We start from the raw sequence: 25,614 nt of genomic DNA on the forward strand, positions 1-25,614 counted from the left end.
TCCACTGGTGGGCAAGGGAACACAAAGTGACAAGTGCCGAGGCAAAGGGTGGGAGGCAGAGTCTACTCTCACAGCAGCCCACCAACTCTGGGGAAGAGAACACAGTGTGCCTGCTCCGCCTGCTGTGTTTCCTATTACAAACCCAGGCCAGGGGGGTTATGGTCAGTCTGAGACAGATCATACCAGAGATTGTTAAAAAATTGCCATTAGTTTGTCTCAATATTCATATCCACTGTGACTTGGACAAAATGCCACAGGCAACATAATTTATGAGTGCATATTGCTGCATATCAATATCAAAAGCTGCCTTCAGGGCCACAAGCAAATAAGGAGTTTGATCTGAGCATCACTATGGGGTACACCTCATGCCCAGGGTGCTCCTCACTTCTTGTATTCAACCTGAACCCTGGCTAACCTTTCCATGATGCAAACTGGCTCCGCTCTCCTGCCCACCAGCAGAGCATAAACAGAGGTTGTGGAGAAACAGAGAGATGGCTCTGCTGAAATCCCAGTCTACTGATGTAATCGCTAATCTCAGACCCATGTTGTTCTCAGCAAATCATCCCTGGAGGACTCCCATCAGAACTTTTATTTTATTTGACTTTCCCGTTTTTCTTTAGAAACAGTACAAATAATGATATAACGGTTTATCTGTGCAGAGTACTGGAAGCCAAAAACAAAATTGAATGTAGTTTAGACTGACACTGGGTTATGTTGACTTTAGTGTGACGATAAACAGAACACCCTTTAGGCATCTATAACCAGAGATAGACTAAACCATGACTGTACAGATTACGTTGGTTTATCAAAAAATAATTTGTGTGAGCGGTGGCCTATTTAGATGCATTTTCCTATGATCATTTCTAAAAGAAAGTCTATGTGAATTCAACTGAATTGATAGTCTTGTATTGTAACAAATTGGAAACAATGAAGTATTGAATATTCAGCTAGTGATTATTTAAAAAGTCTATAAACCCATCAGCTGACATGTTCTAAAATTAAACTATATCATTACTAATTTTATCATAAATCAGTTCAACAAAGCAGAAATGTATCAGCAAGGCTTAAACAGTGTGAACCAGATGATTGTTAATGAGAATGTATAGATGACAAATGCGGCTGCTGAACGTTAACTATTTCTTACTTGAAAATGAATGTCTGAATAAAACAGTGATAGGTAGTCAGTGGCTTTCTTAATTAAAAACTATTTGTAAGCACATCACAAAAATGTGTTATTTTCCCAAAGAAAAAGGGCCTAAAATGAAGCCAGACTCAGAGATGAAAAACATTAGTTTCCTTCCCCATGAGTGGGCGTGTCCTCCAAGTCTGTGTTGGCAAACTGGTCTGGGTTTGGTTAAGAAGTAGTTATCTTTAGTCAGGTCATGAATAATAATTTAATGAGATGGAATATATATTAAACCTGCAAATCTTGCATAATGGCCCTGACACAATGGAATTAAAATATTTGTTTACTTCTTGCATGCCATACATATTCAGTATTATACACATTTGCCATTAGATTGTTACGTAATGCATCTTCTTAGTCTGTCTCAAAATGCACTCTCAAGAACCTGCATAATTGGTAAATATTTAGATTAAATGTGACTTCACAGAAGTTACAATAAGAAAACCATAATCTTAAATAAATATAGAACTTAAACACCAGAAACATTGGTTATCATTCAAAGACAGCTTTGTGTTGCATTTAAAACAAAAAGAGTCCATTTTACTCTAGGCCTGGTCTAATCAAAGGAATTTGCTGTAGATGAATGCAAGCAAGGGAAATTAAAAACATGCAAATAATGATCAGAATCTTGATCAGAAGCATATCTGGTTATGGCACTTCATCTGAATGAAGCTCTTTGTGTGAACTTACATAACAGGAGTGACTTTGTGCTTGTATTATGTGACAGAAAACCATATTAGTGTCTCAACGGAGTGCCAATATAAACATAGGCAGTAAAAACTGAGTATTCCCTCTCTCACAGTCCGTGACTTCTAAAGCAACTGATTTATGATCCATGAGAACACAATAGTCCCTTCTGTAAGAACGATGCTTGGCATGAATCACTTTGATGAGCTTTAGTGTTGCCCTGTCATTTCCTGTTGGGGCTGCATCTACGTCACTACAACCCCCCGTCAGTACTGCCAGCATCAGTAAATATTAGTGAAAAAAACTTCTAGTATATTTTTTACGTAGACATACAAATAAAACAATGAACTGCATGCAGGTTAGACAATGACAAAATAAAAATCACCTGATTTAAATTTACCCCTGCAGATGGAAGGGGTCTCCACATCAAGGCAGGCCATGGAGGACAGTGGTTTGCTTGTCGGCCAGGTCTGGAGTCCCATGGAGTGATGAGACTAGGGGAGATCGAGGGAGTCAGGGAGAGTAGACTTGGAGCGAACGACAGCTGGCTCTCAGAGCTGCTACCAGTCCCTCCTCTCAGGCTCTGTGCTGGCCTCAGTGGAGAAAATGTGTGTGTGTGTGTGTGTGAGTGCTCAGTCAATGTCAGGAGGAGGGAACACAGCACTGCTCATGTTAACCCTCGCTAGGTCATTGTGCTGTACTCACAGGGCTCATCATACTTCAGCACAAAACCCCGGGGAACTTTTAATATTCTTTTTTGCATAATCAGCAGGGGACCAAATCAACCAGTACATATTTGATCAAAACAAGCCGTTTATTGAGTGGGTCTATCTCCATGAGAAACAGCATTAGTGTTCTTTTCTCCAGAAATGTTTTGTAGCACTAAATAACAATGACATGAATAAACACATGGGTCCACATGGGAATGGAAGCTTATCTTTAAACATGTTTTTAATGATTAGTTAGGAGTTTTTTTTAATACATGAAGAGATTGTTTTAATTGTTGTTTTACAACGCCATTGATTTAAAGGAGTCAATGTCCTCTTAACTGAGTCTGTAACTTATAATAATTCCCAGCAACTCCAACTTGTAAGCAACTATATATTAAAAACATGTGATGAGATTACATAAAACTAAACAGCTGAAGTGTTTAAACATTCAAAGAGGGGGCAAAGAACAGCTAATGCTTAGTCGTGGCTTACAATGGTGGTTAGATTCCATCCATGACTACAAAATGCACGAACAGGAAGTGAGATAAAAAGGGAATTTCACTAATTGTGGTGTGTTCTGTGTGTCTCAGTGGATCCAGGAAGGCTGGTTAGAAAGTATGTCAATGCTAAAGAGCAGGCATCTGATCTCACAGAGGGTCCCATGTCAAGGGGAAGCTGCAGAGAATCAGGATGCTATCAGTCCTCAGGCTGTTCCTGCGGTATAACCGAGCAGGACAATGCATGCTGACCAGAGAGGATCAGACCGCTTTGTTCCGGCTTAACAATCAAGAAATCTGCATGTCAAACAGCATGGGACAGGGTAAATATGGAGTTGATAAAGTAAATGGGACTGGTACAGTCAGGCGCAATATGTTATGACAGCTCTCTGCTGGGATTAAATAATAGTGAACAAGACCATCAAAAATATGGTAGAGTTGGTGGAGCATTTGGTGTGTGGAAAAACCTAATACACGCATAAATACAAGCCATTCTTTTGAATTCCCATATTCAAAGTGTGTGGCCACAGAAACAAAACAACAGACTTGATGAATGCCTTATACACCTGTTTTCTCCACAATCAAAACATCTCTCTTGCATTATTGACAGCTGTGGCCTCTCAAATTCCCATCCCAATGCAGTACGTGCACTGTTTCACAACTTAAATCACAATTTAAAAGTCTAATTTATCATCTTGAACTTGTATTATTACAAGATGTTTTCCATTCACACAAAAATATATATCAAAAACAAAAACAAAAAAACCTCTAGACTGTATGCAGGACACTTGGAATTTAACATCTTTTTTAGCACCCCAACGATAACACGACATTGATGATGATCACACAGTATTACATCCATCATGCTTCCCACCTGCCAGCTGTTTTCCATTCACTTAACACTTCATAATTTCTAACTTATGGAGCGAATCAACTTAACAGTTGCAGTCACTAAGCAGTGTTTGATTTATGTTGAAGAAAGATAATATTCTATAACTTAGCAACAAATCACATCACTGTCTGAAATGTCCCAACAAGTATAAGAAGATCAAGGGTGCTTCCACACCTGTAACTCTGTTCAATCTGTCCAGACCAAGGAAAAGTCATTAACCAAACCAAGGGCTGTAAACACCAAGCCATATGGACAGAGAGGCAACTCATTCATTCACTCATTGGACAGTTTTTGTTTTAAAGTACCTATAAAATACTTACAATACAAGGGAAGGGAAATGTGTTTAAGAGAGCCAGAGGAGAGCGGTATTAGGCTAATTAACAATATAGTCACTTTAATAATGCTGGGGTACAGTAATGTTCTAAGGTTGGGAGTTTAGAACAGAAGCTAAGCACTAAGATTTAAATTGTGTTTTATCACAACTGAAGAACAGAAAAGTCTCTTAAGGAAACAACATATTTTCCATCTGGAAACTTGTGAGTCACGCTTGTTCAGCTTTACCCAGACTACATTTAAGTGATTGGAGCACACATATTCTACTCCGTAATCACTATCAACATTTGAAAGAAATGCCACTAGTTCTTCAGAATATCAGTACCGTTTCCCCCACACTTCCCGTCTTACTTACAGTAAACTGTATTTCTAGATCCCTCTAACACACAAAATGGATCCCCCCTATTCCACAACTATTCCCTTCTTCCAGTGAACCCACATATTTGCACCAGAAGACACCTGGAAATATGTTATTTGATACCCGATGTGTACAAAGCAACACTTTGTTTTCCAGGCTTTAATATAAAGTGTTACCAAAAAGGGAACTGTGAATTCACGGGATGGAAACAATTCACAACACACTCTGAATAAGTTAATGAATTGATTTAAAAGTCTCAGCTTTGTGAATTTTACATTATTAATAATTAATTGTAATTCATCATATGTCCTGTTTAAGAGTGATCGGTTCTAGAATGCTCAGGGTGAACCAAGATACTCAGATAGAATTTTTTTCTCAGTCCAAAAATAAAAAGTTGTAGTTATAAATATTTGTAACATTGAAATAAAAGGTAAAATATTTTAATGATGCAATAATGCAAAATAGCTCTGCTGTAAACATGCAAGAAATCCATGTTCCCAAAGAAAATCTTTGATTTCAGTAACAATTTAAGCTGTGATTATGTTTTGGCTTCCAAAGGCAATTTGAGCTAATTCCTAACGTCATTACACAAACAAATCACTTCGCACACATTGTTTGTTTTCCCAGAGTGTTCTTGCTCTTAAATGGTCAACATACTGTTACCAAACTCTGATGTTTTAGTCACTGATTCAGCCCTGTTTAGGTCAGCTCACCAATCTTGCAGTCCTTGAGGCAGCAGAGGCTGTAGGGACAGATCTTCTGGTTGTGCAGGAGGAGTGAGACTCTTAGGTGTCAGTGAAACCTGACTCCTGATCATCCTAAAGGTGTTATTCTGCAGGAGCAGCAAACATCAATATCATTTATTTATACTGCATCATATATTGTTTGTTTATCTATGCCTCAGTGATGGAGAGTTTATTAAAAATAAAAACATGGATATTAATCGCACACAAAGTAGTGTATGAAAAAAAAAAAAGTCATTCAATTCTGAAGTTACTTTAAATTGACCGTTGACCTGAGAGATTTTAGTTTTTTACTTTTGCCATATATGTCAATTACTCAAATGTATGTACTGTATAACATTACTTAGACTAGCTTGCTTTGTGTTCATGTGAAAACCTGCAGAGTGACAGTGGGATGAGTAATTTCTGTGACAGAGCCAAACATTGCACAACTTCATTCTGGGCCTCCCCGTCTAGATGAGAATCTCTGTAATTGTGAGCTGTACATTCCTCAAGGGTGGTCAACGCCATTCTCATCTGTCCCATTACCACAGCACACGTTTTCAATGACGAACCAGCTGCGTTACATGGTTCCAAACTAACATTTGGTAGTAAAAAGGTGATACAGTAGAATGCATGACCTATGGCATTGGGGAGCAAAAACCTAAAAATGAGGAAAAGGGGCTCTAATGTTTGTGTACAATTGTAGGGCAATTATGAGCCTTGAATCTCAGCTGAATAATGCCAGGTCTCAAAGTGCTGTCCATGTTAAATCCATACTCTCATTCCCAATGCCTCTCAACATCAAAGCTGTTATACCAGGGCCTAAAAGGAATATGGATTACTGTACGATTACCAGGTGGGTGTCCATTTATTTCACTCCGGGTAAAGAATAACTGCAACAATTTGATTTACTATTCTACATCCTTGTTTCATCTTATACACAATATTAAGTAAAGTAGCACTCAAAGTCATGACAGGACATGCCAAAAGCCACAATACAGCAAATATCCATAAAAGTTTGCACAAATTAGTTCTGTTCCAGATCTTCCAAATGAGCCAAATAATACAATTGCAGGAACATTACTATTCATTCTACTTTACATTTTATGTGGAAAAAAACCATCAACACTTCTGGCCTGAAGGTTTTTTGAGCAAAACTGTTGTTTTTTCCACATAAAAAGACGACTTAAAGAGGTATGCTCCAGTGATTCTTTTAGATTTAAGTTGCTCTTTATATCCATAAAGTTAAAGCTGTTTTTCAGAGCACACATAGTTCACTCGTTCCTGCGAGATGAAGAGAGGATTTCTTGTGATCTAGCTTGATATGATCTGGATGTATAATTTGTCTGCTCCATGATTTTACAAGGCTAACAAACACAATAAATAGGTTCTTAAGAAGAGTGAACGCTGGTCTGTCTGATCATCCATTGATCAGGGAGGTTGCATTATTGTCACCTGGACACGCTTAGGATCTAATTAGATTTAAACTATCTGTAACTGAATGTTACTGACTTTAGCAATGTGGAGTCAACAGGATACAACTTTTATTAGCTGTGTCTGTGTGTTAAACTGCTTCAATTTCTTCAAACACCTTTGATTATACTGACAGCTTGCTGAGTGGCCCTTAAAAAACAAATGTAAAACACATTCCCTCAATCAAAACCTTTCATCTTCTCCACTTTGTTATGACTAAAAGTGCATTCTTCTTGTTTTGAAGTCCATTTAATTTGAACTGCTATGCCTATTTGAGACACTATCTTAGAGCAACACTGCCAATGCAATAATACCATTCAGTAACTTTACGTCCTGTGCTTTTCATCCACCTATATGTAATAGGTATGTCATGACAGCCCGCTGAAATAGAAGTGATTGTTGCAGAATGTTTCCTTTCTTTAGTGAATGATAAAAAGTACAGCGAAGGACAAACAAATGGCCATTATTATCTATCAGTCCACAATGTTTCCTACCAGTGATGCAGATAGTTTGTGCTGGTGTGCTGTCATACTGTTGTCCTGTTGAGAAAGTGCACTCCAGCCCCATCACGGTGATCACAACAATCTCATTAGACTCCTGACCCTCGGTGCCAGAGTATTCTTCAGAGCCAAAATCCACACTTTCTTTTTCCCGGATAAAGTTTCTTTGAACATCAAAGCATGTATTAACATCAAGCCCCATGTGGGGGCTTCACATACTTAGATCTATGAAAACATGCTCAGCTTCTTTCTGCTCACAGTACAGTACAGTGTCATGGTCAAATTAGATTTTGTGACAAACACTGACGTTAACTTTCATCACATAAGAAGAAGAACAACATTAAAGGTAAAAAAGAAAACCACTCTTGAAGGATCATGAGCTGGTTCCAAACCACCACTCAAAGGCTTTGGGAGTAACCCTGTCCTGTTTGGATGGTTCCTGCCGATGGGCACACTGTAATCAAGTTCAGGTGCAGTGATGAGGGAGTCATCAATACAGCCCCTTTCAGCTCACATATTTCCTATAAACCCAGACTGTGTTTCATTCCTTGTGGATTTTCTTTGGGGTGGTTCCAGAAAGAGTCCCAGGGAAGGTCTGGATAAGATGCACATTTGGAGTAATTTAGGTGCAGGTATGCAAAGCAGACAGCTCCTTCCATAACACACAGCTCATTTATGGCCCACTCTGAGCCAAGACTTTAGAATGAATAAATTCTGAAGCGCATTGTTGAGCATGTGCTTCTACACCAAAGACAGATGTTCAGTTTAATCAAACTATTAATCTGTTAATCAAACTAGTTCCCAAAGTATCAGGTGTTGGGCTGCACAGGACTGATTGCAAGGTTATAAAACACTGACATTTCAAGCCTTAGTGTAGAGTTTTTTATTATGGTAATGAAAAGTCTGGGTGGCTGCCATGGCATTATCTTTCGTAAAGGCATTAAGTGTATCATATGACACCTGGACCTAAATTTTGTCAAAGGCAATAATGATGAGGATGCAGTTCAAAATGTTATGAATGCCGGCTGGTGAACGAAAATCAGCCTGTAAATGGACATAAAAAGAACATGATATGAAATCATAATTATGAGCATTTTCAATGATGTCGAGAGAGATTGCATGTGTTGAGAGACTTTGCAGTAAAAGTGGCTATTCATTTTCGCAGGGGAGTCTTCATAGCGCCCGCTAACATCCCATCCCATGGAGGCCTCTGCAGATGGTGGGAAAGCCAGAGGGAAATCCCCGTAGGCCTCAAGTTTTCTTTGAAGCTGCGCTACATGCAGCTGCTACGGGAGGCTAAAAAAGGCAGGCTTGTGGCAGATTGGGCCATGTTAACATCATCACCAAAAACAACTAATTGCACACACTTACCAAAAAGTAAACATATTCAGAGCTGCAAAGGCAAACTGTAATTACATTTAAGCATGCGCATCAACCCACTAACATCCACATATCATTTGTATTTGCTCTTTTGGATGAACCATGGGCAATAAAAGACATTCCTTCCCACGTTTTAACATTGGTAAGTAATCATACTGCCAACTGTTTCACCAATATTACTAATCAGTCAATATTGACAACAGTTAATGGAGAAGCTGAGGTTTGCAAAACATGTTGTTCCATGTAATCCAAAAAACACAGGCTGTATTGCACCATTGTGTTTTAGTCATAGTTCTGGTAAATCAGTCAGGCAATATAACTGAGTCACGTGAGAGCATCAGATGGGCACATTTATTTCATTATTTGGGATTTTAATGAGTAACATCCCATAATATCTACTTGAGGTTGATTTCTCAACAATTCTCTTCTCTTTTATTCTTTCACAGTCAAATAGACAAAAGTGATTAAACCTCAACGACTTTATCTCCAAAGTCACCATATCCATGACCAAGTATAGCAAAGCATATTATATATTGTACAGAGGTAGCCTCCCTCAGTCATCATCAAGTTCATCTGGCTTCGTGTTGGAACATGAGGACAATAAAAGATAATAGCCGTTTTAAAATGGGTTGATGAGAGACTAAATTGGAAGACATCATAACAAAGCATTTGTTGAGAGTGATGTGCACGCAGCTATAAAGAATGGAATAGGGAAATGCTTTCAAAAAAGAGGTACAAAAACCTTGTTATGAAGAAACATGTCCACATTGACCAGTGGTTAACTCAACACTATAAAGCAGGCGCAGACTATGCTGCTAAAAATAGCTGATCGTATAGCCAGAACAAGCATCTGGATGAGGGAAAAAAAAAAAGATCTTTTCCGTTTCTGTGTGTGTCTGGGGTAACGGTCTCTCCCCACAATCTGGACATCATGTAAGAAAACAAAATGTTACAACTACAGCGAAGGACAGGCTACTCCTTTACACTTCCCCTCCAACATTCCCTGATTTCAACAACCATACCTTTCCCATAAGTCTAATTAACCCCCGAGTGGCCCTCCCCTCTCTCCTCCTCGTTGGACCCAGCCAGCAGTCTGCTTGGCAGGGGGTCGGTTAAGGGTCGACCACAGACAGAAATAACCTCTTGTTTTCTAACTGGCATGCTGCGACTCGTGGTGTTGTTCTGGGAGCCAGAGAGGGCCTCTGTGTTTTTATCTAGTATCATAGTGGATCCTGAAACCAAGAATCAGCGATACTGTGAGTGGCAGTCTCAAGAAAACAGAAACTCTTACAATTGTATTGAGGCTGCAAAAGGCTTTGAGTCAAAACAAGCCCACATCCTCTCTGAATAATCATGTTTTACTGCACAGACTTAGTTGTCTTTATTTTCTGTTCATATCTGATGACTGCAAAGGGAAAATATGTTTAAGATTAGGAAATCCATTCTTAAAGTGATTCTATTTTACCGTGGTTACATGACACTATTCATTGTTTCCGGCATAAATGTAGAAGGGTACAGTCGTGCAACTGTGGAAATTTACCAAGCTCTATATTCCTCGTCTTCAAGCACAACCCTTCAGTCCTGTTTTAAACCAATCAACAACGTTGTCACTCCTGCACGTCCTGATGTGCCTGTCTTTTCAAATAAGGATTGCATTACCTCTCTTTCTTTGTTAATAAGATTAGAGATGTCAGGGTTAGCATCTTCCCCTCTTCTTCTCCCCATTCTGCTTATCCAACTTGGCCAACAATTTCTCTGCAATTTCCCTGCAAGACCTCATTGATCTGGTGGGCAGCGTGAAACTTCCCTTTTAAGCCCTGTAGATATTTTATCACCTACCATGCTCAAACAACTTGGGTCTATTGGTCTATGCCTGGTTCCTATTATAAATAAGGCCCTGAAATCTGGTTGTGTCCCATTTAACATGCAGTTGAAAAAACTCACCTTGATCCATATATCTATGTTGCCTTTTATCTCAAACTTTTCGGACAAAGTTTTTGCCAAACAGCTCACTGTTGTCTTGACTGCACACAACAATTTAGACAAATTCCAATCTGGTTTCAGTCAGAAGCATTCCACTGAAACAGCTTTTCTCAAGAGTCTCCAATGACATAATTATGTCGTCTGATGTGGGTGATTGAATGCTCTGTTTTCGTGCTGCTGGATCTTAGTGCATGGCCTTTGATACTGTAGATCACATCATCCTGACGGGAAGGCTTAGGCAGTGGGTGGGTGTCTCTGAGAGTACACTGGACTGGTTCTCCAGCTTTCTCTATTTTCTATGTCGATTTGACCCCATATGTCTAAAATAGCTGCTCTTTCCTGTGGTTGAAATTCTCTTTACATCCCGAGAATATCAAATATATACAGTATATATCAAATGCTCTAACAAAAAAAGGAAAACATCTGGTATCTGGCTGTCGATGGACTGTAATAAGCACATCCACAATCTGAAATGATTGGACGGGCTACCTGCTCACACTCTGCCCCTGCCCTCATTGCACTTCACCTGTGCTAGAGATGATCATTCAGCTTTTCATCCTGGCTAGACTACTGCAATCCCTATTTCACCTGCCTTAGCAAGTCATCTTCTTTACATTGGCTTCCTTTCAAGTTCTGCATTTATTGTTTTCACATAGAGAGCACTGCATGGTTGGGAACCTTACATCTCTGATCTGCTCCATCCATATATCACCATTCGGTAAACTTGGTCTTCTAACCATGGCTTAGTTATGCCTCAAGCTCAACTGAAAAAAAAAAAACCAGTGCAACACTCTTCCTATGGGCATATGCTCTGTGGTCTCTGTTGACGCCTTTAACAAGAAGCTAAAGACTCACTTATTCAAACTAGCCTTTGCCTCGCCTTGTGCCGTCTAGTGTTTGTAATGTTGGTCTGCTGTTGCTCATATTTTATTGTTTGTTCACTGTTTTCATGGTCTTATTTTAATTTACTTTTATTCTTGTGAAGCACTGTGAGCTTGCTCTGCTGCTATACTAAATTAACATTACTTACTTATTTTATGAGATAAATACAAATTTTTAGAAAGTAGCTTTTGTATTTGCGTAGATGGACTGCTAAGATATGCTATACTTTATGTAATACCATCACAGGCCTGCATCTCTGCTGACTCAAGGGGAAAGCTTCTTGCTTTATGTCAGCGATGGTCTTCACATTGCATTATATGCATGTGCTTTTAATTCTAATGACATTTACAGAAACCTGGTTTTAGCGTTTATCATAGTCTCAGACTGATGTGATGATATCATCAGAAAAATAGAGTTGTGGAGTTCCTGGAGTGTGAAAAAGGTAATTTATCCAAATTACTGTTAATGCACCAATTTACAGAGAGATGAGGTGCCAACATTTGGCACCACATAACTTTTCCATGCCTGAGTGGAAAGAGAAAACCTTTTAACTTATTCAGTTTGGAATATTATGACTCAGTTTTGTTGTGCAACTAAAACCCTCTCGAGACATGAGTGAATCTTAATTTTAGGAACTATAATTCAGTATGCAGATGTGCCTCTTTAAATCTTAAATCTGAACATTTTCTTCCTGAACTCTCCAACAATATACTCACCATCAACACAGCAAAGTGGTATGCATACCATTTTTGTATCCCCAGAAAAAGATCAGGAATAACATTTGCTCATTGGAATAACAGGTAACAATAACAGTAACCATGGCCTCAGCCTCAGGAGAGAAGGACAGTCAGAGCAGCGGGCTGCCAGAACACAGTCCAGACCACAAGGGAAGCATTAAGCGCTCTATAAATGCCAGGAATATAGAATGTGCAGGGTTGTTTTCAAATGGACAATGTATAATGTAGCCGATACACTAAAGACAACACGAGGTCACATCGATCAACACACAAATGTACTTCCTCCCAGCAGAAATGAGTTATAAAAATGTGAAATAATGTCCTATTGATGACGGGTATCAGAATAATATATGATAGATTACACTGAGCTGCAATCTAAAACTGGAAGCTAAAAGCTCACCTAAGACCTCTCCTTTTTCTGTCTGTTAGATATGCTGCCTCTATTCATCTACCATCATCTCTCTGCAACCAATTTACTTCCTGCTTCAACTATGGGAAACAGTGAAGTTACCCTGATTACAGACATTTCCTTCCTCCACCATTCACAGCAATGCCTGGAATGGCTGCAATATTTACTCAGGCCTGAAGCGGTAAACTGCAGATCCCACACCCACATGGCATATGCATCAAGGACTGCAAAGGCCAAGGGTTCCTGGGAGAGTATTCGTCTTAATCCAGACAGAAAGAAAAAAAGATATATGATGCAATTAGATAATCTAATAAAGTTGGTTGATATTTCAAAAGCTTCTGTACTGCCTGAATCCATGGGTGCACTGATAAAACATAAGACTGGATTTGCGGCACAAAATTGTACAAGAGCATATTGCCTCTCTGAGCGCCCCCTCTGGCTTTGAGCCCCCTAAAATTCCCCCATATTTCCCTCAACATCGTGTGGTTTCAAACTTGAAAAACAGTGTTTTTTTAAAGCCTCCGTGTGTCCTGGAAGTTATAATACTATTCCACCACTCTTGATGTTGAACTAACCCAAACAAAACAAAACATAACTCTATTATGCTCCTCAAATTCAGGCTGCACTTACCAGTCAAAATAAAAGACCTGACACATGGCAGGACATATATTTTTCATGATTGTACATTTTAAATCATCAAAAACAATCAAGGAAATTCCCTTGCTGCAGGAACATGGGACAGCTTGTATTGCCAGACATAATAAGCTAAATATAGAACTGGCCTGGCACACCATCACTGAGAGAGTGACCAGCACTTATCTAACTATGTCCAGCACTACAAGCTGGCCCACTAAACTTGTGAGACTCTCACCAGAGGAGGGCACTATGAGCGCAGCTTTGTTATGTGTAATGCAATCTTACACGATTAAGTTTATATTATATACTGGTATATTAGGAAGCTCTATCTAGTTTTACATCTGACCTTCACTTTTGGCACAGCTTTCCTTCTCCATCACTTTCACAACAAATATCCATCCTCTGTTGTACCTTACATTGTGGAAACAAAAGCATGTTGTAAAATGTGACACTCAGCAGCTCAAAATGGTTGATATATATTTTTGGAATCGTAGATATAGATTTTAATATTATAGATTTATTTACAGCCTCGCAAATAAAGTTAAAGCTATCCCATAAATCTTATTTTATTGAATTTAAGTGAAGTGAACAAAAACTCTATGATGCCACAATATCGCTCTCTAGAGATCGAGGCAGGTTTCAATATTGGGCCAGTTGGGAACTCTACACAACCATTGTATGTGGGTTTTCCTCAGAAGCTCTGAAATAGGTGAGCTTAACTGGCAACTCTAAATTACCCATAGGTGTTTATGCGAGCGTGAATGGTTGTCTGTCACCATAAATACTGAAACCTAAAAGTTGCAGCTGCATGAGTGAATGTAACAGTCTGAACGTGGCTGGACTTGAACTTAGGACAGGTTAAAGATGTCAGCAGGAAGAGAGCCTTGAAGCTAACATCTTTCCAGTCTTCTCACCAAATGTCAAATCGGATTGGCTTCAGTCTCCAAGCTAATGGATAGGTGGATTACACTGCCATCTAGTGTGTTTTAACTCAAGATACAATTTTCCTCCTCAGAGAAACACATAAGACAGAATCTACAGCAAATGGTGACATTGTTTATTGAGGATTTGGTGAGGACTAAAATCAAAAACAGCTGGAGCCTATTAGCTCCTCTATCAGAATGATAAGCAATGCATTATCACCTGCTGTGTGGAGGAAAATATCAGATCATTTCGGGACAGCTGTCTAGCCATGATAGGCAGCTAGACAGTCTGCACACCAAATTAAGTACAGGCAATAGATTAGGGGTCCAAATAACTCAGAATAATCATACTTTTCTTTAAGAGTGTCAATTTAAACCAACAGCTAATTCAGGGAGGATTTCTCAGAAGAGTAGTCAGTTTAAATCAGTAGACTGGAAGGTTGAGTATCTAGAGGATCGATAGTGGGACAATGAAACTGTGGAGGAGTTATCTATTAATAGTCAAGTTTGGCTTTTAAGAAGGATCCTCAAGTAAACCTCATGTAATTATTCCCAAAAACAAACCCTATACCTCAGCTGCTTTGGATAAACGAGCATTGAAAGAATAAATGAGTGATCTGACTGAACCTTAATAGCTCTTCATCTTTTTAAAATAGGGACAATATAGTAGCCTGGATTTAATCACAGACACATGGGGGCAGTGAAGTCTTTATGAGACACAGTTGGCTCCTTGGAATCTGGTAGGTTAAAATTATAAGTGTTGCTTCAGTATCACATAGTGATAATTGTAAAATCTTTTCAGTCCATATGCCCTCCATCAGCTCTGTCCAAATATAGAGCTAAGTACAAAGCTAGAACAGTGTGATAATATTAGTCAGTGATTCTCCCCCTTGCAGGCATTTTGTTGGGAGTGAATCCATTATGATTCTGCAGGATCTGTTATCTCAAATGTCCAACTACATTCAAAAAACAGAATGCTGAGGCTCTAATGATCAGAATGACTATTTAAATTCACATTCACATTTATTTCACTCATTTCAATATATCATATTCATGAAGCGTGAAGAGGAAGGATAGAAAGTTTCACTGAAGTACTTACTGTATCTAAATTGGTGTAAGTACCATTTTTTAGAAAGCCAAAGCTCATGAATCTGTTATACACAAAACTATTGTTTTTGCGTACAAGTGTCTTGATTAATCTGCAACCTGCAGGGAAAATGCTATAAAACTTGCAATAATGCTTGGAGTTCATATGTCTGTGTTTCATTACAATTATGTTGCCCAAGAGTTAGAAAACAAGAGCTGAAAACAAAGTTCTGAGGAGAGAAACATGCTCATTTGAAATCAACTCGCAGCAAACATCAGGCGACAACAAACCTTATCAAACAGTATAACTGGTTTCTCTTTTAACTCGATCATTAATCCTGTTGCTTTATCCACAGTTATGCAAATATTCTATTAACAGCCCAACTATCTCATAAGCCCAAGTGCTCAATTTCCTTCGTCTGATTTTACTAAGATATATATTAATACAGAAAAACATAAGAGCGAAAGAATGCTGTAATCTACAGAAAATAAAAATGTAATTTTATGACAAAAATGGCACCAACCAATCGGCAGCCATTGGTGCTGAACTCTTCATTAAATGCATAACTTGATTACTCATGAGTCATTACATTTCCAAACAGTATGCTTCTCTCTCAGTGTGGCTGCAGCTAAGTCCTCAAGAGTCTGCAGCAGTGATTAAGGCCTATACAAATAAACCAGCTTCAACTCGACTCTCTGAATGTAAATGTCAGAACAATTTGAGAGGTGGGACACTGTCATTTGGCAAGAACTTCACTGTAGCCACTGAGGTTTCTGAGCGCTATCATCTGGAGAAGCATGACATTTGTTTTAAATAGATAAGAGTTGAAGGGTCGATATGACATCCCCTTGGGTACAGTAGCTGAAAGCTCATTAGCATTTTCCTTTTTCCCCATTTATAGCATTTGGTTTATAGTTGTACATTAGCGCTTCCACAACTTTGACACAAAAGAACACACTCACATTGTAATCACACAGCTTTGTTAAAGGGATATTTGGCAGACTGCAAGAGTGTTTTCTGTTATTTTATTTTGCTCACTGGCAGCTTAAGCTTAATTTAAATCAATTGCCAGTTTATAGACAGATGTGTTACAGACGTGCATTAGAATGAACATAAACGACCTTCAACAAAAGGTAGGCATGAAACTTACACTATTAATATAAATCTATTTACCAATAAGATTCTTGATGAAACATTTAGTGTATGACATCATTTTCCCAAAGATATTCCACCTCACATTGAAGAAACTAGAAGTTGAGACATTGGAGCTTAAAAAAATACTTTGATGATGAAACAATAATCAAAAGAGCTGGTGGTTATTTTCTGTCTATTAAATAACGCATTCATTGATTAAATGTTTAAGATGTAATTACAAACATCACTTGTCAGTGTGCTGCACAGTTTTGTCCAGTAATGTGGACTGGTGCCCAGCACACAAGTTTGCCTTTGAAAGTGTGAAAATTACAAAGAAAATTCTGAAACGAGGTTTTAGTTTGTTCCCTTTTAGACTCGTCTCGCTGCTTCCAAATAGTCTCATCTAAATCTGAAGTCGCCCTTGAAAGCAGAGAATTGGTATTTTTTAAGAAGTAGCACTATCAATACAGTTAGGTTTAGTTTTCCCACAATGCTGTAAAGTTTATCAGTCTTTATTCTGTATGATTAAAAAAATATATAGAATCTTTAGTACGTCATTACCTATGTGCTGTAACATATATATATATATATTGGACTAAAAATTGATTGCTATATTAAATGACAAATTCACAATCATAGATATGCTCTGGATTTCAAACTTACCACCTTTATGTGTTCATATTTCAGTGACTGAGAAGCCAGTGGAATCTGTGGGTAAAATACCAATAATACAACACGCAGAGACTCGCAATTGATCACTATGTTTTTAAATCTGCATGTGTTGCTGGAGTGCAACAGCAAATAAATGTGTGAGGCTGTCAGAAAACACGTTCCATAAAAAACTAAATTTATAGCTGTGATGCATGTTGTCAGTTTCAATTCAACTCCACCAAACGACTTCAGCAATAAAGCTGAGAAAATAATGTGCAGACGGAACAGCGTGGAGAGATTTACGACTTGGAGAAAATAAATTTGCAGAGAGAAAGTGAACGGCAGCAATAAACGTCCATCCTAGCAGCGGTGACAAACAGCTCTGACAGAAGCTCAGTAGAATAAAAGCACAGTTTGTTGTAAATGGAAAAGTCTTCTGACCCTCAAACAAATTCAGCAGCTTGATCACGTTGTCAAAACAGTCACAAACCGTGCTTTGAAATGCAGCAGCGACATCAGCAGCTCATTAAAACAAGCTAACGTAATGTAACTCAACATAACAAAGTACATACTTGATATACAAGAGACAAATCTGAAAAATTTGTGACAATTTTATGTGGTGATTGTCCTCAAACTATTACTTCCACTGAATACGCAAACTAAGGAGACGGACAGAGACATAAACACAGATTAGACTGAATGTTTTCACATACTCATTGCAGACGAGGAGGATGGACAGACCTGAGACTTTGCCTCAAAGGTCAAAATTAGCCCCAATTGGATTTGAGTAACCCAGCCAAGTGTCTTTTCTATGTATGCATGCGCATGCGCGCGTGCGTGTGTGTGTGTGTCACTCCTGCCAATCCTCCAAGAGTGCATGTCAGGGAGATCAGCTTTGCTCCAGCAAAATGTGTGGGCTGAAAATAGGCCTGATCGAAGACTAGCGTTTCATATTACATTGCACAGGAGACCCATGCAGCTGAAGCTCTTACTGATGTCCTCTTCACTTTTCTAGACTGAGGTCTCCTCTGAACAGCACACAGTAGATTCTTACAGGACACCAGTCAAGGTCACATTATCAACACAGTGAAGTAGCAGAAGCCAAGTACTGCAAACTATTATTTTCATTGTCGATTAATTTGTCAATTATTTTCTCGATTAATTTAATAATTGTTTTGTCTATAATATGTCCGAAAATTGTGAAAAAGGTATCAGTCTTTCCCAAAGCCGAAGATGACGTCCTCAAATGTTATTTTTATTTTGCTACAATGTTATTTTGTCCACAAGTCAAAGATAATCAGTTTACTAAGGAGTAAAGAAACCAGAAAATAATCACATTTAAGAAGCTGGATTCAGAGAATTTCTACTTGCAAACCGATGAATCAATTCTCAAAATAATGGGTGAATAATTGAATAATTGAATAGTTGAGCTCGAAACGACCGTGATAAGTGTAAATATATAATTTTCTGGCAAAGGGAACATCAAGTGATTATTTAAACATAATTGGTATTTTTTTCCTGGACCTCAGTGAATTATTTGTATTTATTGTAGAATAACACATTTCTATTTTCTTTTGCTGATGATATTTATTTCTTAAATCATTTAACCCAGTGTTTTTCAACCTTTTCTGATCCGCGGTACATCTTTCTTCATTATAAAGAACACCAACAACCAAAAAAAGTTAGAGAGTGACACATTGTAGCATAATACGGTATATATGTTCCTGTTTTGAAGTGACAGGTGTTTCGTTTGGAGATGACGTTTAAGATTGCTTGGGACCATGGCACTGTTGAATAGCTGTTCCCCACAAACCAAGCATAACGGAGTCGGTGCAGAATGTTGTCCAGGGCCCAGTTCAGAGTCTGCATTTTTCCTTTTCAAATATTTCTCCATCGCTGTTCATCTTGTCACCGCAACCTCTCCCTCGCATCATTTAATTCTACCGTCTTAAATTATCAAGGTCATTATTGCGCTACCTACTGCCACCCACTGGCATGGACGAGTATTCATTACTTAGCCAGCCGCTAAATTGCAGGCTCAGACGCTCAATAATTGCAAATTATTTGCAGAAACTAAATATTTTTTTGGACCGATAAAGTGAAATTGAACATTTTCCCATGACACACCTGACGATCTCTCAGGGCAGCACAGTGGTTGAAAATCTCTGATTTAACCATTATTTTTTTGTGCTATGATTGTTGATATGAAAGTTTGATATGAATTTTTTAATCACTCAGCTCGAAATTGTGGGTCGTAAATATTGCGGTCCCTTGAGCAACACAGTGCCTGTTTTTTGTGGCAACATTGTTTTCTAGTCATATCAAAATGTTTTTTACACTTGTGCTTTGAATGTCGCTAAAAATAATCAAAGAAACTACAAGCTCAGTAAACGTAATGGTATTTTCTGGATCACCTCACCTGGGAGTGGACTGGATGGACATTCAAACATTATTGCCACAGTTGAGTCACAATTTTCTGGGGTACGTGCCAAGACTGGCATTCCAATTCTGGATATCTCTGCTGTGGCAGGTCCACAGTTTTTTTTCCCCTCCGAGCAGCTAATGTTCCCAGCACCAAAAGCATTACGGCCCCCCCACAGACCCACATATCTGGGTCTCTCACACATAATGCATTGCCTGCAGCAAGAGTGTTTTTGAAAGGCAAGGTGAATACTCAATGACATCTGAAAATAACCACCAACAGCAGTGATTCTTGAAATGGAAGTCAGTCATTCTCATCATCCATGACCCAGTAATGTACGGTCTAATAAAATTACAAAATATTTAAAAAAAAAAGTCTTTACAAAAAGTAGCAGTGCAATACTGACATTAAATTGAAAGACTTTGAAAATAGAATAGATGTAGAATAGAGTTTCCTTTCTTGGCGTTTAGTTTGTGATTTTCGGGAAACACTCATTCACTGTCTGGCAGAGTTTGATGAGAAGATTATTACCACTCTCACATCTGTCCATTAAATATGACAAACTAGGATGTAATTGAATAACATGCAATCAAGATATGATATAATTAACCATGTCACATACAACACATAACACATATTTGAAGATCATAAAACTTGCAAGTTAAGTGTGATGTGCAGGTCGATTTGCATCACCAAGTATAATGATCGAATTCAGGAGAAAAACAGCAAGAAGTGAATCTCCCCTGCTAGACGTAGACAGACTGAAGAAGCCAGACAAGCATTTACTCCCAGTGGTCAGGAGGCTCATTATCCCCTGTGAAGCTCGCATAGTTAGAGGAGAAATGAACTCTCATCCTGCTATAATGAGCATGGTATTCCACTAGACTTTGGCACGAAGGTGGCCAACTTGGGAGTGAGGCAGCCACCCCCCTGTTGCTCCGCAGCAGACTGAGGGAAATGAAAGGAGCCTCTGATGGGGTCCTGAATGGGCTGTTAGGTATCTACTGCCAGGCATCACTGCTTCCCCTGCTCTCTGTGGAGCACGAGGACCTTACTTCCAACAGACAAATGCTGGGTAGCTGTTGAATCTTGTTTGCGAGAAGAAGAGGAGGACTAATAGAATTATGTAGTTACATGCCACCATGTTGTTGTTGTTATTATTTTTGTCTATAATCCATCTTACTCCCCAGGTATTTGTAATTCGTCAGCTACCCTGTTTGAACAGTAGCCCTTTAAAGGAATTTTTAGATCAGAACAGGTTAGATTTCCCACAACAATCGAATAAGTCTTGTATAAATTTGCATGTATTATACTATTATTTTCATTTCTCTTGTCTTTGAGAAATGGAAGCATCCTCATTATTTATGTTTCATTGTTTTTGTTACAGTATGTCCAGTATTTTCCATTTGGACTCTTTCTTCACACATTTGGGTCCACCAGTTTATGCTTGATCCTGGTGCTTCATACATCATATATTGCATGTATTGTTTTTTTGTATTTTTTGCACTGAAATATAATTCAAGTATTTCTAACCTTAGAGGTTAGAGTTGTGCTTCTAGCTAGATTTGAATTATGCACAATTATTTGGTTTATTTATCACAATAAGACATTCACAATTAGCAAGCTGCATATTAAAAGAAAATTATATTCAAATGTTGTTATAGTATTCTTTGTTAAAGGTTTAAAATAAAACAGACATGATCTGAAGAGCTCACTGTTATTTTAGTATGAATCAGTCTTTTCTAAGAGAGACTTGACCACAACAGCAGAAATACACTGACTACAGACAAAACAGTAAGTAAATGAAGAGAAGAGACATGTTTCTAAAATAGCCATTTTTACAAAAACAACAAGTTTCTCCTCACATTCTTTTTAAACTCAGAAAGAGTTTGAAGTCTTTCCGGTGGCTATTTCCAGCTATAGAGGAATCAGATATTATGAAGTCTTACTCGTTGTTGTCAGAATAATTAGCAGACATACCGGCAGGCAGGACTGGACTGAGACGGAAAAAAAATAAATCTGTCGAGGCTGAAAAGCTTTGGGAACCACTGCATTAAGCTCACAAACGGCTGTGTGGCGTATATGGAAACCACAGCGCTTTCAGTGGACTTTTTAATGCTTACTGAGCAAGCGTCAAGCTGCTGCCACCAGTGTTTTCCCCGAAGTAGCCCATCTAATGAGGAAGTCCCCTGTCTGTGCAATCAATGCAATTCCTGATGTGTTTTGTCATCAATTATTTTGCTAATATTTGTCAAACACTAAAGAGGACTTTCCACTCTCCACTAGGCAGGTTACAACTGCTCAGCTGAGCAGACAAACATCCAAAGATCAAGTGAGGGCATGTCAGAGTTCTCAGTCATCATCAGCCCAGTCTTACTTTAAGGAGAAAGCAACAACAGTGGGCCAATCTACCCGTTTTATGGGCCAGTCAGACAAAAAGAAAAAAGAAGGCTCTGCCTGCAGGTATGTCAGTGACTGAACATTTTAGCAAAGTTCATCTGTTTCTGCATTGAATATATTTTCTTGTTACACAGAGCGGCCTCCCTAGGGGACTGACAGTGACCAAAATGTTAGTGTTTGTGTGACAGTGAAATGCAGCTGCAGAGAAAAATATACCAATTACAGCATCTGAAACATTATGAAAGCTTGAATACTAATCTGTTTATGACAACGTAACACATACTTCAAAACTAAGTTCTGTGCTCCTCATGCAATACGAGTAAGGTTTTCAAAAGTTGCTCTCATGAAGAATGTGTCTCATCTAAACACAAAAGTTCACTTCATCTTAAACGAATCAGATTTCATTCAGCTTCTTTCTGCTTTGAGAAGACCTAATTTTACACGCTCAATTTCAAAGGTTTTTCTCGACCACAGAAAGCTATCAGTGCTAAATCTAAAACATGCTTTGGACCTTTGTGAGCCAGTCCATCCAGTGATTGGTTTAGACTACACAATAATAGAAAGGATGCATTTTTCTCAGCCAGTTTAAACTCATTATTCAGGAGACAAAAATAAATAAGTGATTTTGGGAAATAGGCCACTTAGACAGCAGTGACCAAATGATGGTGCTTTGCCAAATGCATATTTAACAGCCGTAGCAAAATGTATTAACACTACAAAGCCAGTTTACAACAGAGAAGTGATCTTGAAGCTCATTCTACCATTTCACTTCAGCAACTCATTCATCTGTAGGAAATCTCAAAGTAATATCCTGCAGCTGTAGCATCGGGTCATGAAATACTTTGCACAGTGTGTCATCAGCTCTCAGGAACTCATGGTCATCCGAGCTATTTTTTCTGTAACCATGACAACATTTCTCTGCACTCCTCAGCCTCTCGATTGTGTGGAAAATGAATAAGTAGACAAAGGGAAGCAGCGATTGAACACGGACGAACAGTTACCACGACTGGCCTACGTGGACTACAAATTTGTTGAAGGCTCAGCTTGATGTGTTTGAGATGTTGCATATTTCACCAACTTTAGCCATCTATAGTCATGGAAAAGTACGTCACTCTATCGTACAAGCCAACCCTTTACTGTCATCCAACATTAATACAATCGGTCAAATGGTGAGAAACTCTGGTCTGGTTTTAAAGGTTTGGAGGTATAACAAACCCCTTATAGCTCATACAGTGGTTTGGCATTCTGTCCAACTTGTTCTCACTTCCAATGTATCAAATACCACAGCTTGGTCAGTGCTCCTCGATGTGTGACACCATGATGGAGGCATCCTTTAGTGTGTATGCGACGCATTGGGCTTTTAACTAACTCCAACGTAAACACACCCACGTCGTTATTACACGCTCAGAGCAACTGACGTAGTACAAAGTGCAATATAGACGGATGCAGGGTTGGCAGGAAGGTAGGAAGGTGGATGGGTCAAAAACAAGACTTTAGACCGCTGTTCATGTCCCGTGCCAAACTAAAAGTAAACGGTGACTTTTGTCGACTTGAGTCGTTAGTCACGTGACTCACATGAACCGTTAGTAGCGTTAGTCATGGGACTCGAGTCGTTAGTCACTTGAGTCGTTAGTGTTATTAGTCACGTGACCCACGTGAGTCGCTAGCAACGAGACTTATTTGTCACTTGCTAGTCAGGTGAGTCGTTAGGCAAGTTCACTTTCTTGCCAAGAGTTGCGTAAGAAGATTGATAAGCCAGCAGTCGGTTAACTTAGCTTAGCATAAAGAGTGGAAACGGGAGGAAACGGCTAGCCTGGCTCTGCCCGAAAGTAACAACATTCTCCATCAAGCACTTCTACAGCTAACTAATTAACATATTATATCTTGTTTGTTTAATCCGTACAACACAGTGTAGTTTTACAGATGATCTTGGCTGGGCAGAGTCTGGAGTCTCTGCTGGTTGCAGACTTCAGTAATGTGATCAAGTTGATAGAATCAACCCTACTGGTTTCAATCAGTACTGTGCAAGAGGATACCTTTTGTCTGGCTTGAAAACAAAGTATTCTGCATCTTTATTCATAATAGCATCCATCTCCCGCTATGACCCCCCGCCCCCCCATGTCTCATATTAGAACAATAAGTAGTTCATACAGTATCAAGAGAATATGGAGAAGAAAAGAAACTACAGTTGAGAAAGTCAAATTAGAAGGTTAGTCTGTTTGTTTGTGTGTCTCACTTTGAAGCAGAAAGCTTCCAAACCAAGCTGGCATGAATAACACTGGGGTCACATGAATAAAGACTGAATGACACTTGTGCTTTATTACATTACAGTCATTTAGCAGACGCTTTTATCCAAAGCGACTTACAATTCAGAGTCTATCACATTTCTACACCGTAGGCACAGCTACGGGAGCAATTTTGGGCTTAACTGTCTTGCTCAAGGACACATCGACATGCGACTAGCGGAGCCGGAGCTCGAACCACCGACCCTCTTATTGAAAGACAGCCCTGCTATCCACTTAGTCACAATGCTTTCTAGTGATTTCACATCCTTTTTCATAAAAAAAATGTATTTATCTGCAAACAATTATCTTGCAAAACATCAAATATGGGTCGTTTTCACCGGAAAATGACTGAAATATCAAATTCGTCACAGATTTAGGAAACAGCAATACTTCATCTGATGAAGAAAATGATGACAAATGAAGGCAAAGTAGCTTATATAACTCAACAGCACTTGACATGAAGTGTCCTAAAAACCTGGGATAAAAGAGCATGATTCAGCAATGACCGTTGATATTTCAGAATGGGAAAGGTCAGTCGGCCAACAGAAAGACTTCCCAGGAGAAATATTCGCAGATTAAAGGATTAATGTGGGTGGTTATCTAAAAATTGGATGGAAGAGGTTTTACTTATTTTATTATTTCTTCGATTTTTCTTTAAAAACCTCACAGTGCTGTACAGAGAAACGTAATAACTGCATTTCTTGAATAGCAGGACTGTGTATTGAAGGAATCAAATGTGGATTTTTACTCTGCATACTTTTGAAATACGATTCCCTTCAACCTGTTCAAAACATGAAGAAGCAGTTGCTTAAAAAGAACGGATAAATATAGAGCTCAAATGAGTATTTGACTAGACTGGACTTATAAAAAGAACACAAGGAGACACAGAACAGATCTATCAGGAGATATTCAAGAGTGGAACAAAACCTGTGTCACAGAAAAGTTTAAGTTAAGTATGAATATGCAGCTATTTCCATTTTTAAGAGGCAGCATCAAAACTACTTTAGTATATTGTGACATTGATGTTGACACTGGGTGTAAACGTTGATTTGATTCACCGCGCATTTCTTTTACAGTTTTCACTGTACCATAATCTAATTGACCAGATATTTGACTCCATATATAACTGAAAGTATAATCAAGGAGCTTCACCACCACCTGTTTTAAGAATACAACACAAGAGAATCCGCTTCATCTTTAGCGATCTTAAACAAATGTATATACTGCATCTACAGTAGGTACGGAAAGTATTCAGACCCCTTTAAATTTTTCACTCCGTTTCATTGCAGCCATTTGCTAAAATCAAAAAAGTTCATTTTATTTC

At 38.7% G+C, this 25,614-nt stretch overlaps 1 protein-coding gene across 3 annotated transcripts in view; it reads right to left on the bottom strand.

The window, feature by feature from the left end:
• The window catches only part of mrtfbb (myocardin related transcription factor Bb), an 82,728-nt gene that overhangs the window by 13,332 nt on the left and 43,782 nt on the right, over positions 1–25,614 (bottom strand). For 2 of the 3 annotated variants that reach the window (XM_031861902.1, XM_031861901.1), the window contains one exon: positions 2,259–2,367. In XM_031861902.1, coding sequence (XP_031717762.1) covers positions 2,259–2,367 — 109 coding nt within the window. The remainder of the gene's footprint in view (positions 1–2,258; positions 2,368–25,614) is intronic. The other variant, XM_031861903.1, reaches the window with a different exon arrangement.

This window comes from Anarrhichthys ocellatus, unplaced genomic scaffold, assembly GCF_004355925.1.
Source record: "Anarrhichthys ocellatus isolate YVR2014 unplaced genomic scaffold, GSC_Weel_1.0 scaffold26, whole genome shotgun sequence".
Lineage (NCBI taxonomy): Eukaryota > Metazoa > Chordata > Actinopteri > Perciformes > Anarhichadidae > Anarrhichthys > Anarrhichthys ocellatus.